This window comes from Tupaia chinensis, unplaced genomic scaffold (assembly GCF_000334495.1).
Source record: "Tupaia chinensis unplaced genomic scaffold, TupChi_1.0 Scaffold148698_1, whole genome shotgun sequence".
NCBI classification, from domain to species: domain Eukaryota; kingdom Metazoa; phylum Chordata; class Mammalia; order Scandentia; family Tupaiidae; genus Tupaia; species Tupaia belangeri.
This window is the reverse complement of record NW_006208547.1, coordinates 1,130,864-1,146,046: the sequence shown is the minus strand read 5'-3', so window position 1 is coordinate 1,146,046 and position 15,183 is coordinate 1,130,864. Positions and strand designations below refer to the sequence as shown.

The 15,183-nt window shown below is 36.3% G+C and overlaps 1 protein-coding gene across 1 annotated transcript in view; it reads right to left on the bottom strand.

Annotated features, from left to right (window-relative positions):
• Positions 1 to 15,183, bottom strand: part of NKAIN3 (sodium/potassium transporting ATPase interacting 3) — a 453,115-nt gene that overhangs the window by 356,966 nt on the left and 80,966 nt on the right. The window contains exon 5 of the mRNA XM_006170605.2: positions 5,272 to 5,352. Coding sequence (XP_006170667.1) covers positions 5,272 to 5,352 — 81 coding nt within the window. The remainder of the gene's footprint in view (positions 1 to 5,271; positions 5,353 to 15,183) is intronic.

Sequence of the window (15,183 nt, the reverse complement as noted above, 5' to 3'; positions counted from 1 at the left end):
TCCCTATCCCATGAAAAAATAAACTTAAGAACCTTTAAGTACAATGAAGAAAGAACATATGCATGAGATTGAATCATATAGTAAGTGAGGCTGGATTGCACATGCTGAATAATTTCTATTATAAATAAAGTATACCCCACCGCATGCATGCTTATGAAAATCATATTGTACTCTACAAATCTGCCCAGCAATTAAATCTAAATAAGAAATTATGAAATAAAAAATGAAGTTTATATGAATTAATATAATTAACATATTACTTGCCCCGAACGATAATATTCTAGAAATTGATCCTGTAAGGATTTATTATACCATAAAAAGGTGTCACAAAACAGAAGACTACTATGTAAATGTTGTCTGTACAATCAGCCAGCTACTGGTGAAAGTATTTATTTAGATCATTACCTTGTACAAGTTAGCAGAATTAAACTCCAGGGGGATTAAAGCCAAAAGCATTAAATTATTAAAACACAAAATATAAGAAGACATATAATATTAACAAAAAGAGAACAAAGGACTGATCACTGAGCACATTGGGAGCTACTCAGTTTTATGAAACCCAAAATATTTTAATAAAAATGAACAAGTTTATTTTTAACTGTGAAATTAACCAAAAAAAGGGGAAAGCAATTAATTTGTGCTAATGACCCTCTGAATACTTATATTTTGTAACTAATAGAAAGCTCTGGAAAAATACTAGCAAAATTTATCAAGAATCTTTAACATTTCATGATAGAAAAGAGAAAAAAAATAAGCTATCTCCACTTAATGTAATACTATGCAAAATTTGAAAGTATTAACCAAGAGATAATAAAAATATGGACATGTCTTTTGTTAGCCTAACTTTCCTCCCATTTAAAAAAATTTTATGGCTTATTATTTACATTCAGTCATTGCACATCTCTACAGTGCACAATAGATTTTTCAAAGTATGATGGAGTACCTGTAAATCAAACCAAGGGCATTACCATATACATAATTTTCACTAGAGAACTTTACATTCCTTTTTCTTAAGAATTATTTTATTTAACTTTATTTATTTATTTATTTACTTATTTTAACTTGACCAGAGAGGGACAGAGGGAGAGAGGGAGAGAGTGGAAAAGCAAGCCACCAGGTCCAGGACTTGAACTGTGGTCGGCCACGTGGGAGTCCAGCACTCTTAACTACCATGCCACCTGCCGGCCCCAAGAACTTTACATTTTGTGTCTCATAAGTGTGTCTTCCCTTGCCCCTCCTACCCTCTTACCATCTACGCCCCTCCTATATAGTCTCTGGCATCTACACTTTTCTTCCCTACTGTTACATCTTCAGGCCTTTCAATTTCTGCCACAGAGTGCAGACATTCAGTATATATTGAGGGGGAATATACAGTGTTTTTCTTTTAAAGTCTGGCTTACTTCACTTATCATTAAATCTTCTACTATATTCATCCACTTTGAGTCAATGAGAGTGTCTCATTGTTGCTTTTTTTTTTTTTTTTTGAGAGTTTTTTGCTATAGGGCGCATGTGCTCGCCAGACAGAGAGACATAGAGATAGAAAGCAAAAAATCACCCCCCAGGGGGGATGGCCACACCACAAACCCTTCTCCTCTATTCTCCTCTCAGGATCTTGGGCATGCACGCACACGCTCCCGGCATGAGTTTTAAGCCACCGGGTCCAGGATGCAAACCACGGTCGACTACATGGGAGTCCAGCGACATAGCCATTATGCTAACTGCTGGTCCCAAGAATGTCTCATTGTTTCTTATTCATTAGCCTAATTTTTTTTTTTTGAGAGGTTTTTGCTATAGGGCACATGTGCTCACCAAAGAGACAGAGAGAAACAGAGAGACAGAAAGTGAGAAATCACCCCCCCTTCGGAGGGGATGGCCACACTACAATCCCTTCTCCTCCACTCTCCTCTGGGGATCTTGGGCACACGCATAAATGCCCAGCAAGAGTTTAAGCCATCGAGTCTGGGAATCAAACTGTGGTCTACTACATGGGAGTCCAGAGACATAGCCACTATGCCAAATGCTGGTCCCATCATTAGCCTAATTTTTAAAAAGTCAGTATGGGGTACTGGATGGTGACACTGTGGTAAAATGCGATGCTCTGAGAGGCTGAACCACATAGAAATGTTCCACATTTGCATCTGGAGACCTCCCTGAGTACACTGGACACGGGTGCCCATGATTGAGAGCTGGCTGAGGCTAGAAGTGGATCGTGGTATTAAGATCCTGTTGAAGGCGCTCTCTCATAGGGAGACGTTGTACAAATTATTTTGAATCTAGTTTATTTGAGAAAGATTCACTATTTCAGAAGATCAGAAGGTGTAGGGAGGATTCCCTTAATCTGTCCAAGTGGGTGATTCTGAGAAATGTCTTTATGAACTAGCAGGAGATGGACAGCTCTAGAAAGTTAGTGTATAAACCAGTACATATGGATAAAGAATTTCCTACACAATGACCCAGCCTAGAAGGGTGGCAGAGGTATTTGTGTTTGTTAAGAGTCCTTAACTCTGCTCTGTTTTTCAGGATGGATTTCCTACAGAATGGAATTGAGGCTAAATTGTGGCTAACCAGGACGATGTTACCAATCTTTGAGGCAGTAAATAGAAGACCAACAGGAAATCTTTAGGAAGCTCCACTTGGAGCCATTTATCTTTTTAATGATCTACAATACTTGGTTGACTGCTTAATGCCCTTTGAAAAGATAATAAAATGAGTAACCAGGACTTCTATATTCACATAAAAAAAAAAAAAAAAAAACTTGCACCCAAAGATAAGAGAAAAAAAGTGCCTTGACATGCACGTTTGTATTTAAAAAGCAATTATACAGAACAGTTTACAAAAATAACCTTGAGAATGGTGGGAAATCAGACTTACATGGAACAAAGGACTGTTGGTATTTATTTATTTATTTATATCACTTAACGGGATTGTTTGGAGGCTTCCTGAGCTACCACATGTGATGTGTAAGTGGTGCTAAGCACCCAACAAACACCGACTACTCTCATTACTGGCAAAGCTGGTCATATTACTGGGTATTTCACAGAGATTTGGCAGGGTAAAGCAATTTGCTGAAGGCCCAATTAACAAGCACTAAAGATAAAATGTGAACTAAAGATTTATGATTGAAATTCAGTTTTCTTTTTCCTTTTCTTTTTCTTTCTTTCTTTTTATTTTTGAGAGGTTTTTGCTATAGAGCATGTGCGCTCACCAGAAAGACAGAGAGAAACAGAAAGACAGAAAGTGGGAAATCACCCCCTGAGAGGGATGGCCACATCACAATCCCTTTTCCTCCATTCTCCTCTCAGGATCTTGGGAACGCACGCACACACACCCGGTGTCAGTTTAAGCCACTGGGACTCGAACCACGGTCAGCTACATGGGAGTCCAGCGACATGGCCATTATGCCAACTGCTGGTCCCTAAAATGCAGTTTCCTTTCGACATACTACAATGTTGATTTCATAGGATAAATTTCTTCTAGTTTAATTTATTCCAAATCAGTTTATAAAGAAGAAAATAACGGATGATTTCCACTCAATGAAATAAAAAGCAATCTAAAGTAACCATTCAAATCAAAAGATACAAAATGCTAAGGGGTGAAATGCTATGCTTAATTTATTATTCATAATTCTCTTATCCAGAAGATATGCATTTTATTTAACTTTATTTATTTATTTATTTATTATTATTATTTTAATTTGACCAGAGAGAGACAGAGGGAGAGAGGGAAAGTGAAAAAGCAAGTCGCTGAGATCAAGACTCGAACTACAGTTGGCCATGTGGGAATCTAGGACTCTTAGCCACCACGCCACCTACTGGCCTCAAATTTGCATTTTAAAATTACATTATACTCTGCATTTATAGAAGATAATTGGGACATAAGAACTTTTATTCTGGGACCAGCACTTAGCATAATGGCTATGTCGCTGGACTCCCATGTAGCCGACCGTGGTTCGCATCCCGGATCCGGTGGCTTAAACTCACGCCGGGCGCATGTATGTGCATGCCCAAGATCCTAAGAGGAGAATGGAGGAGAAGGGATTGCAGCGTGGCCATCCCCTCTGGGGGGTGATTTCTCGCTTTCTGTCTCTGTCTCTCTGTCTTCCTGGCGTGTACACACGCCCTATAGCAAAAACCTCTCCAAAAAAAAAGAAAAAAATAAACCACTTTTATTCTGTCTTAGAAATTAGTGGTCAAATGTGATCAATAGTGCAAATATTCAAGCTACATATTAATACACATATAAGAATTCTGTTTAAAAAGATTCTTTATATTTGCCAATGTGAAAAAATGATGACAAGCTCTAATTATAAAGTTATCATTGCAGAGGGAATAAAAGTAACTGCCTTTGGAGATTCTGGAAAAAAATTCTTCAGGAATCTTTGCTGGTTGGCTGAATCCAACATGCTTTGTTACTGTAGGTTTCAGTGAAGCCTTACAATTTTAAATGTGCCCATGCTGGTCTAGTTAGATTTCCTAAGATCTAAAGCACATGTGGTAATAGCAAACCATTACACCGTCAGAAAATTTGCAACTGTCAATGGAATAAGTTAGCACAACTATAGTTGGTAATGAGAAATCTTAAAAAATGACAGTTTTTAAATACATTTTGTAATTACACTGTGAAGTTTCTTCTTGCTTAAAAAAAAATTAAGAAACACAACTAGAAACTTAAGTCGCTCCCACATCTGGGTGGTCAATCAGAAGATGTTTTGCAAGAGGCATAATGAAAATCTTGTGCTCTGCTAACAATTCCAGAATAGACAGAAAATAACATGTGTGTCGCACAGCATTATGACAACCACCTTCTGTGTGATCAAGGTTTCAAGCTAGGAATCACCGCCCTTTCCTTATTTCAAATGTAAGAATGTTCAAAATCATTTTTCACTTAACATCTGGGACTGTGGTCACTGTGACATTAGATCTTTTTAAAATGGACATGAGGATACACTAGAATCCAATCCCCCTTCACCATAATGAATGAACAAGGCAATTGTTTTGAAGTTCCATTATGATAACATGTTTCTGAGATCATTGTTTCCTGAATGGCACTCAAACTCTCCTTTATAAGTATTCCACTTGTAATGCTACTTACGTGTGTGTGTGTGTGTGTGTGTGTGTGTGTGTGTGTGTATTATACAGGGCAAATTTCCCCAAGTCTGGTCTATGTGGTGTGTGTGTGTGTGTGTGTGCATAACATGCCTATATACATAGTCACAGGTCACTGATAAATATATTATTTTCAAAGTGTACTTTAAAAGCATGATACACTCACCTTAGAGAGCCCACCTACTTCCAAATAAAAGCAGATAATGAACACATTCCAGGTGACCCAGAGGGCAGTCCATACTGTATACTAGATAGAAAGGGGAGGGGAAGAAGAAAAATGTGGAGATGAAAGGCATGTATACTAAATAAATCAATAACAAAAATGTCAATAAGTTTAAGTCTTCTGGGAACACACAGACAGGGAGTGCTCAGAAAAGAGCGCTCCTTATAAGGTCCCTTAAGATCTCTAGAAATTAAAAATCCAATAGTTTCTGCTGCTTTCAGTAGATGCCAATAAAGCTAGATTTATTTTCAAAGGGCTTTGCTGGCTTGCAGGCGCAAGTTAAATCCAAGTGCTGACTTGATTTCTGTTTTCTGGATAGTATATTTTCCAGGAAACACAATTATGCATTTTTATTTGTGTGTGAGTATCTATCTATCTGTCTTCCTGTCATTTTAAAGTTTTAATACTGAACTGTCAAATATTTAGGAATGTTAGTCAAAACTCAACACTTCCACATACCTGAATGAAGACCATTTTTAAAAATAAACATATGGAATAAAAGTAACAAACCTTTTACCTGTTGGACTATTTATCAAGAGTAGTGCATAGGCCTCTAATATATTCATATAAGAAGAAATACAAGTATGTAAAATATTTTTTAAAAAAGATAGAAATCAATAAATAGAATTAAAAATTCAAAAATAAACAGATTTCCATAATGGAAAAATACAATACCTTCCAATCACATCCAACAAACTCTAAATTTGCTGACTTTATGATTCATTGGTTTTATTAATATTTTATGCACTAGGAAGTACCTTCCCTCTCCAGAGCATTAGTCAGTCTTAATTTAGGCAGCCCTAGACCTAGACTCCTTGATGGAGAGGGTCTTAAGGCTCACCTGACCCAGCCACCTTCTGTGTAGACAAAGAAACTATGCCTAGAGAACTGACATGCAGACAGTATGGGTGACTGAAGACATCTCTTAGCGCAATAGTTTGGTCATCCATTTAATTTTACCACAAAAATCTTTGAATGTTTAATTTCTTAAATAAGTACAATACACTTAATTTAATTAACACTTTCTGTCAGTGATTGCAATTGTTGCATGCTGTTGTTAAATTAAACACTGAAATCATTTTCGTAGCATATTCTGTGCTGTGTCCAATAATAAAATTATGAATTTTAGGCACATGATATAATAGCCATATCCTCATTAGAAACCTTATTAGATTTTAACTATTTCTAAAATTCAATTTACATTTTGCGCCTTTCTATCTTTTATGTTTTTTACTTTATTTTAAGTTATAGTTTTAAAAAATCTTTTGAAGTAATGTCATGTAGTTACATAAGTCTTATAATTGGTTGCATTTGACATCACATAACATCGCATATTCTGTGCTGTGTCCAATAATAAAATTATGAATTTTAGGCACATGATATAATAGCCATATCCTCATTAGAAACCTTATTAGATTTTAACTATTTCTAAAATTCAATTTACATTTTGCGCCTTTCTATCTTTTATGTTTTTTACTTTATTTTAAGTTATAGTTTTAAAAAATCTTTTGAAGTAATGTCATGTAGTTACATAAGTCTTATAATTGGTTGCATTTGACATCACATAACATCTTTTTTTTTTTTTTTGAGACTGGATTTTGCTTTTTTTTTTTTAAGCAATAATATAATTACAATAATAAATTAAAGGTCCAAAATGAAAGGAAATGTAAAGAAGTTGGGAAATATTTTTAAATGAACATAAATAAAATATATAGTATGTTTTTGTATTTTCAGATGTTGCTGATGCGGCAATATTTTCTGTTCATAGAAATTTTCTAGTATGAGTCTACCTAGACAGCTTTTAAAAACATGTCAAATGCATTAAAACACTTTCCTGAACCACAAAATATGCCCATGAAGATCAGAAATAACTAATGCATATCCTTAATGTATACTTTTTGCAAGTGACAATACCACAATAGATTTTGAAGCTCTTGCAAATGAAGGGCCTGTAGTGTCCAATATTTTTCATTACAAGTAAATCTAATTAGAAGTATATACACTGTTAGCTAGGTTAATTAAGAAGAAGAAAGAAAGGAACCGGATAAATCAAATTCACAATGAAATAGGCAATAGTACAACAGATTTAACAGAGATACAAAAGATCATTAAAGAATATTATGAGCAACTATACACCAACAAGCAAGAAAACCTGGACGACATTCACAAATTTCTGTACATATATAAGCTACCAAGACTGAATCAGAAAGACACAGAAACCCTAAATAAGCCTATAGCAAGCAATAAAATTGAATCTGATAACTAACCTCCCAACAAAGAAAAGCCCAAGTCCCTATAGTTTCACTCCCAAATTCTGCAAAACATTAAAAGAAGAAATAACCCCTATTCTACTCAAACTATTTCTAAAGATCCAAAAGGAATGAACCTTCCAAAATTCATTTTATGAAGCCTCCATTACTCTCACCCCCAAAAGAGACAAGGACATAATAAAAAAAGAAAACTACAGATCAATATCACTGATAAATACAGATGCAAAAGCTCTCAATAAGATACTAGCAAATCATAACCAAGGATACATTAAAAAGATTATACACCATGACCAGGTAGGCTTTATTCCAGGGATTCAGGAATGGTTCAACATAGGTAAAATCCTAAATGTAATACACCATATTAAGAGAAAGAAAGATTTAAACTATATTACCATATCAATTGGTGAGAAAAAGCATTTGATAAAGTACAACATCCATTCATGATTAAGACTCTCAGTAAAATCTGCATAGAAGGGACATTTCTCAACACAATAAAAGGCATGTATGAAAAACCCATAGCTAATATCATACTGATAACTGGAATTGGACAAGGCTGTCCACTTTCTCCACTCCTTTTTAATATGGTACTGGAAGTCCTAATCAATGTGATCAGACAAGATACTAAAATAAAAGACATTGAAATAGGGGAAAGAAGTGAAATTATCTCTGTTTGCAAATAATATGATTATATGCATAGAAAACCCGAAAGAAACCACCAAAAATGAACAAACAAAAAATCTCATGGAAGTAATAAATGAATGCAATAAAGTGGCAGGAAACAAAATCAAAATACAAAAATCTGCAGCATTTCTATACACCAACAGTGAACAGACTGATGTGGAACTAAAGAAAGCAACTCCATTTACAATAGCCACAAAAGAAATAAAATATCTAAGAATAAACCAAACCAAAGAAGTCAAAGACTTCTATAAGAGAAACTGAAAAAATTTTAAAAGAAATTGAAAATGTTACAAAAAAGTGGAAAGACATCCCATGTTTCTGGACCAGAAAAATTAATCTAATCAAAATGTCTCAGTTCTAGAAATTTAACACAATCCCAATCAAATTACCAGAGATATTCTTCACAGATTTATAAAAACAATCACAGAATTTGTCTGGAGTCATAAAAGACTGTTAAAGCAATACTGCTTAAGAAGAGCAGAGTAGAACATCTTACCCTGACTACAAAATATATTACAAAGCTGTAATAATTAAAACGGCATGGTATTGGCACAAAAACAGGTATGTAGGTCAGTGGAACAGAATAGAGACTGCAGAAATAAACCCCAACATAGAGCCATGTGATTTTTGACAAAGGGCACTGGTCAGTCCAGTGGGGAGAAGAAAATCTCTTTAGCAAATGGTGGTGGAAAAACTGGATACCCACCTGCAGAAAGAAGAAACTGAACTCTGTCTCTCACCACTAACAAAAATCAATTCAAAATGGATAAAAAAAAACATAAAACCTCAAACTATAAAAATGCTGGAAAACACAGGGAAAACTCTTGGAGACATTGGAGCAGGAAAAGACTTCTTAAATAAGACCTCTAAAGCACAAGCAATAATCCCAAAAATAGACAAATGGAATTACATTGGGTTAAATAACTTCTGCTCTGCAAAAGAAACAATAGTTATAGTGAACCGGCTAACCTCAGAATGGAATATATTCACAAACTATCTCAGTCAAGGGACTGATAGCCAGAATATACAAGGAACTCAAGTGGCTTACCTGAATTAAGAAAAAAAAATTAAAGCAATTAAAAGATGGGCAAATAAGCTGAACAGATAACTTTCTAAGGGAGACATACACACAGCCAAAAAGCATATAAAAAACTGCTCAATATTCCTTATCATAAGGGAGATGCAAATCACAACCATTATGAGATACCACTTACTCGAGACAGAATGGCTAAGATTAAAAAAAAATGCTAAGTGCTGGCAAGGTTGTGGTGAAAAGGGAACTCTCCTACATTATTGGTAGAAATGTAAATTAATATAGCCATTGTGGAGAACAATATGGAGGTTCCCCAAAATCTGCAAATAGAACTACATATGATCCAGTAATTCCACTCCTGGGTATCTATCCAAAGGATAGGAGACTCATTTGGAAATGTGCTTACACATCCATGCTTATTGTGGTATTATTCACAATTGCTAAGACATAGAACCAATCCAAATACCCATGAACAGAAGAATGTATTGAAAAAGTGTGGCACTTATACTATATGGAATATTACGCAGCCATTAAAAACTACAAGACACTGGCATTTGATAGAAAGTAGAAAAACATGGAAGATTTACTGCTGAATGAAGCAATCCAGGCTATGAAAGAGAGACACTGTATGTCTCCACTTAATATATATCGAATGTTCACACTCTATAGCAGAAACTGAAAGAGTGGAAGATATAAAACCATGAAGAATAATTGTGGGCTCTAGAGACAGTGTGGGAGGAGAGTGAAAAAAAGGGAAGGATGAGAGGAAGGAAAACAATGAGAAAAATACAGAAGCAAAACATTAATTAATTAATTAAAAATAATTTCCACAATGATGGGAAATTATCTGTTGATAATTTGTATGATAGTATCTTTAACTGGATAATATACAGTATATTCATGATAAGATAATGTGTTTTACAAGATGTAATGATACGCAGTTATTGAGATCCTGAGTGCCTGACATGTTTTTATGTTGACTTGGAGATCTTAACCCGGGGCATCTATATGGCTTCCAAATTTGCAGGGTACTTGCACAACCAACTGTGCCACAGCAGCTAGGCCAGACTCTCCACTGATTTTGTTATTGTTGTTGCCAGAGAGTGCATATGCTAGCCAGAGAGAGACGGAGAAATCAGCTCCTCACTATGAGGCACAATAAAATCTTTATTCCTCCATTCCTCCTTGTAAGGATGGGTATATATGCACATGCTCCTGGAATGTTTTGCAGCCTATGGGGCTGGGATAAACAGTGGTCCACCATATTGATCTGGCTCCTGAACCATAGTAACCACTATGCCACAAGGCAAATCCCAAACTTTTCATTTTGAACTAATACCCCTTGGTTATAATGGAGCATGTCTACACGCTTATATATCCACATAGATTCAATATACTGACAATACAGACTTACCTCACTCTTAGTAAGTTCAGTATATACATTTTAAATTCTAATTCAACATAGAAAATGCTTATGATGATGAAAGGAGAATATTCATATGTCCTGTGTGACTTCCTGCATATTTCCTAGTTTTATGAGGATATTGCAGCATTTTTAAATTGAAATTAGCCTTTTCAGTCTTTGTCTATTTCTTCCCCATTGAGTTGTGTATAACTAAGACATGCTTTACTTTTACTTCCTGAGCTTACTTTCCAACTATGAGAAAAGCCATTCACTCTTACATACACCTACAGTAGAAAGGATCTTCAAAAAGTTCATGGGAAATGCACTTTGTGAAAAAACTACACATGGATTTCAAGACTTAAAAGCATACTTTAATAGCATTTTTCCATTGTGTTAGGCACAATATGTTAGACTTTTAATTTTTAAAAAAGTAGAGAAGGGTTCTTGCTCATTCACTGTTGTAAAGTTTTGCTCAGTATTCCTGTCCAGAAAAATCTAAGAGTTACCTACCACCCCTACATTTTAATGGGAATTAAAAAGAGAGTGAAGGGTGTGGGAAAGACATATTAACAGCTTAATCATTTGACAAGCATTTGACTTTGTTAGACTATGGTAAGCAAGGCACACAAGATGATCTGTGAGCTAGGTTTTTACAAATGAGGTAACCATGGCACAAAGAAAGCAAATAAATGTCCCAAGCCAATAATTATTGGAGAAGATTTAAATCTAGTATTCACTGAATTGAAACCTAGAACTTACATTTTATTTTATTTTGTTTTATTTATTTTTTTGATAAAGGGCAAGTGCACTTTCCGGAGAGAGAAGGAAAGTGAGATGGTCATGCCAAAATCCTTTCTCCTACATGCACGTGCCCAGTGTGTTTTCCAAGTTGCCAGTTGGGGACTCAAACAATGGGGTCAACCATGAGGGATCTAGTCTCTTTACACACCTTACTATCAGGTGGCCCCAAACCTAATACTCTTTAACACCATGTAGAGCAGTAGCTCAAGGAGGAGATTCATGATGACATGGTAAGAAACCTTTGCTACATAACAATTCAAATGAAAAGAAATTGTTGGGGCAACTGGTGGCACGGTGGTTAAGGCAACTGAATCCCACATAGCTGATTGCACGGTTTGTAGTCCCAAACCTGGTGATTTGAAAAACATACTGGATGTGTGTGTGCCCCAAATCCTGAGAGGAAATGAAGGGATTGTGGCATACTCATTTCCCCGGGTGTGTGTGTGTGTGTGATTTCTTACTTTCCCTCTGTGTGTGTGTGTGTGTTGTGTGTGTGTGTGTGTGTGTGTCTTTCTACAGCAAGCACATATGCCCTATAGCAAAATTTAAAAAAGATTGTTGTATTTTGCATATAAGTATTTGCATAAAATCTAAATAATTAAATTATATGCCTAGAAAGTTTGTTTGGCATATTTTTTACTTTTAATGGCAGTTTCGAATGAATTTTAATTCTAAAGTTAATCTTATTTTTAATGTTAAATAGGGCCCAGATGTTGGTACAGTGGTTCTGTTAAAGGATGGGAGAGTGTTGAACTGCGTTGTGAAGTCCTTGTTTTTTTGGTCCAGATCACTAAAGTTAGAGATCTGTCCCTAGGTGCAAAATGAAACCGCAACCATGAATGAAGTAGGTAGAAAAAAAAGATTTAATAGAAAGGAAAGGAAAGAAAGAAAGTACACCCAAAAAGGTTGTTGGGCAGGAAGATTGCCAGATAGCAACTGCGCTTGGTACTAGTTAACTGTTATTTTTATTACTAGAGGTCATGAATATTCATTAGCGGGAGGCCCCTTACACTGCCTATGTCCTTCCTTTAAATTAGAATCCACATGCTCTTTTCCTACACCCACGCACCTTCCTCACAGGTAAAGAATGAGGAACTTAATCAGCTAATTGTGCATGGTGACCAATGTGAGCCAGGTTGCCCCAATTAGACCAACCAAAACGTTTGCTTAGGTCTTTTTGATAAGAGAAAAATCTACGAATCATCCCTGTGCGCTTCCCTCAGGCCCCAAGGAAGGAAGATGGCAAATTGCCTCACCCTCCTGGTGCCTGGAGCTAGATGAGCCTTTCGCTTTTCTCTTAGGGCTGCCCACTCACAACTAACTAACTAACTATCACAGTTATGCAACACTCTGTGAAGGTGAACTCACATGGAGAGGTCTTGGGCTCACGTCCCGAGGCCTCCCTGCACATTCTGGATGTGTGCACACCTGTTCCCATGAGCTGGGCTGGCTGAGGCTGGGTGGATGGAGCGCCCTGTTGGTAGTGCTTCTCCCTCTTTATCCCTCGTGAAATAATGAAATGAAACCTTTAAAAAACTTAAATATATTAGCCAATTCATCTGCATTTAAATTAATTAACATCTGCTTAATAAACTGTCATCCTTGGACTAATAAATACTTAAATTATTCTAAGGCAGATCTTATTTTTGAATTTATTAATAAAATTTAAAAAATTGACATAGGTGTGACAAACAGGAAAAAACTGATTCTACAACAGTACCTGATGATTGTTAAATGTGATTTCACAGTTTCATATTGTCTATAGCCAAAGAGGCACAAGATGTACATTTGGACTCCAAGACTGAACTTAGTATCCCCCAATGTATAGATTTTCATAAGTAGAAGAATACTATATAACAAAGTTTTGTTTTTTTAATTCTAAGAATTAACATGGGAGTAGTAAGTTGTACCTTACCAGCAATAATGTTACTGTAGAGAAGATATAACTCCTTCATTTTATGATTAGGTACATTGTTCTAACAGTCTTTGTTATGGGACCACTTCAATTATAGGGACAAGAGTCAGAAACATTACAATTTTTTTTTTTAAAGCAAGTAGTGTCGAGTTTAAGGTGCTGGATCCCACATGGCTGAGAATAACACCAGACAAGGGTGCATGGGTGCCTGAAATCCCGGGAGGAGACTAGAGATGAAGGGATTGTGGTGTGGCCATCACTCCCGGGGGCTGATTTCTCACTCTCTACCCTCTTAAGAAAAAAATAAGTCTTGAAAAGTCAGTCAGCTAACAGTGGGTATAATATGGTACATATCTTATCATGTAATTCCTCGCTGAGTTCAGATTAAGATGAGCAAGGGAGTGAGGCTGGTGTTCTATTGCTGGACCACTGTTGACATGTTTGGAGATGAGAAATTGCTATCTCATCCATCCTGTAAAATGACATCATCCAATAATCTCAGTCATGTTTCGTTCCATCAGGTAATAAGCATCTGTACAAGTCTGTGCATACAGGACTGACCTGGGATGCAAAAGCTGGTAAACACTGCCCTGCCTTCCAGGAGTGCACTGTTTGTGGATGGGGGGGAGGCAGGGAAGCAGTGATGACAACCAGGGAGCTAGGTGATAGAGCGGAAAGTTACCAGGACCTATGGCAGAAGATAGGAAGAGGAATTTACTCCTGAGCGGGAGTAAGTCAGGCAAGGCTTTCACTAGGTGACAATTTTGTTGAGGGATTATTCAGAGTTTTCTAAAATGATAGGGAGATTAGGGAATTCTAGGCAAAAAGTCCAGTATGTGAAACTGAGGAGGCAAGAATATGGTCTTTGGAAGATATGAACTGTCAGCTCGGCTGGCAGGAGGTAGGCTAGTGGAGTAGGTAGGAGGTGTGGGAGGCTCAAGTGAAGAAACAGCTTTTATTAAGCTTTGATTTATACTCTAAGAAGTTTGGAAGTTTGCCTATAGACATTAGAGAGCTTGGTCCTCATGGTCCTTTATCTAAACCATTTTTGTAAGGATGATTAATGCTTTGAATTAAACTGTCATAAACCCCACTTGTGACAGAAATGGCAGTGACTTACAATCTGTGTTTTTTGCAGAACTAAATTGTGAGCTGTACTAAAATACTGCACTAAACAGATATATTTTATTACCTAGTCTCTAGCTGAATGCCTAGCATATACCCAGTGCTCTAAAATACGTTCATTCAAATGGGTTACATTTAAATGGCAGATATTGGTGATCATGTCTGCCAATAAAGGAAGCCAGTATTAAGAATAACAGAAATTATTTGTTTCCCAGAGGGTTAATGCACTCACCAGAGAGAGAGACAGACAGAGTGGGGAGGATCAGTGTGCTCACCTTGCAATCCCTTCTCTATTTCTCCATCCTGTTGAGATTTTGGGTGCACACGCATCTGGCATATTTTCAAGCCACCATGGTGGGATTTGAACCACAGTTGGTTTTATGGGATCCAGCTCTCTTAATAACTAGGCTATAAAGCTGGCCCCAAATGTTTTTTTTTTCTTTTTTTAATTTTTATTTATTTATTTATTTTATTTTTAAATTTTTATTTACATTTTTTAATACATTGAATTATATTATTTAGCTTACAAGGTGATCATTTCAATATATGAACATTTCTCCCCGGTCTAGTTGATCAAAATATAGCAACACTACCTCCCTGTCTCAACAATGCTGTCTTCATATGC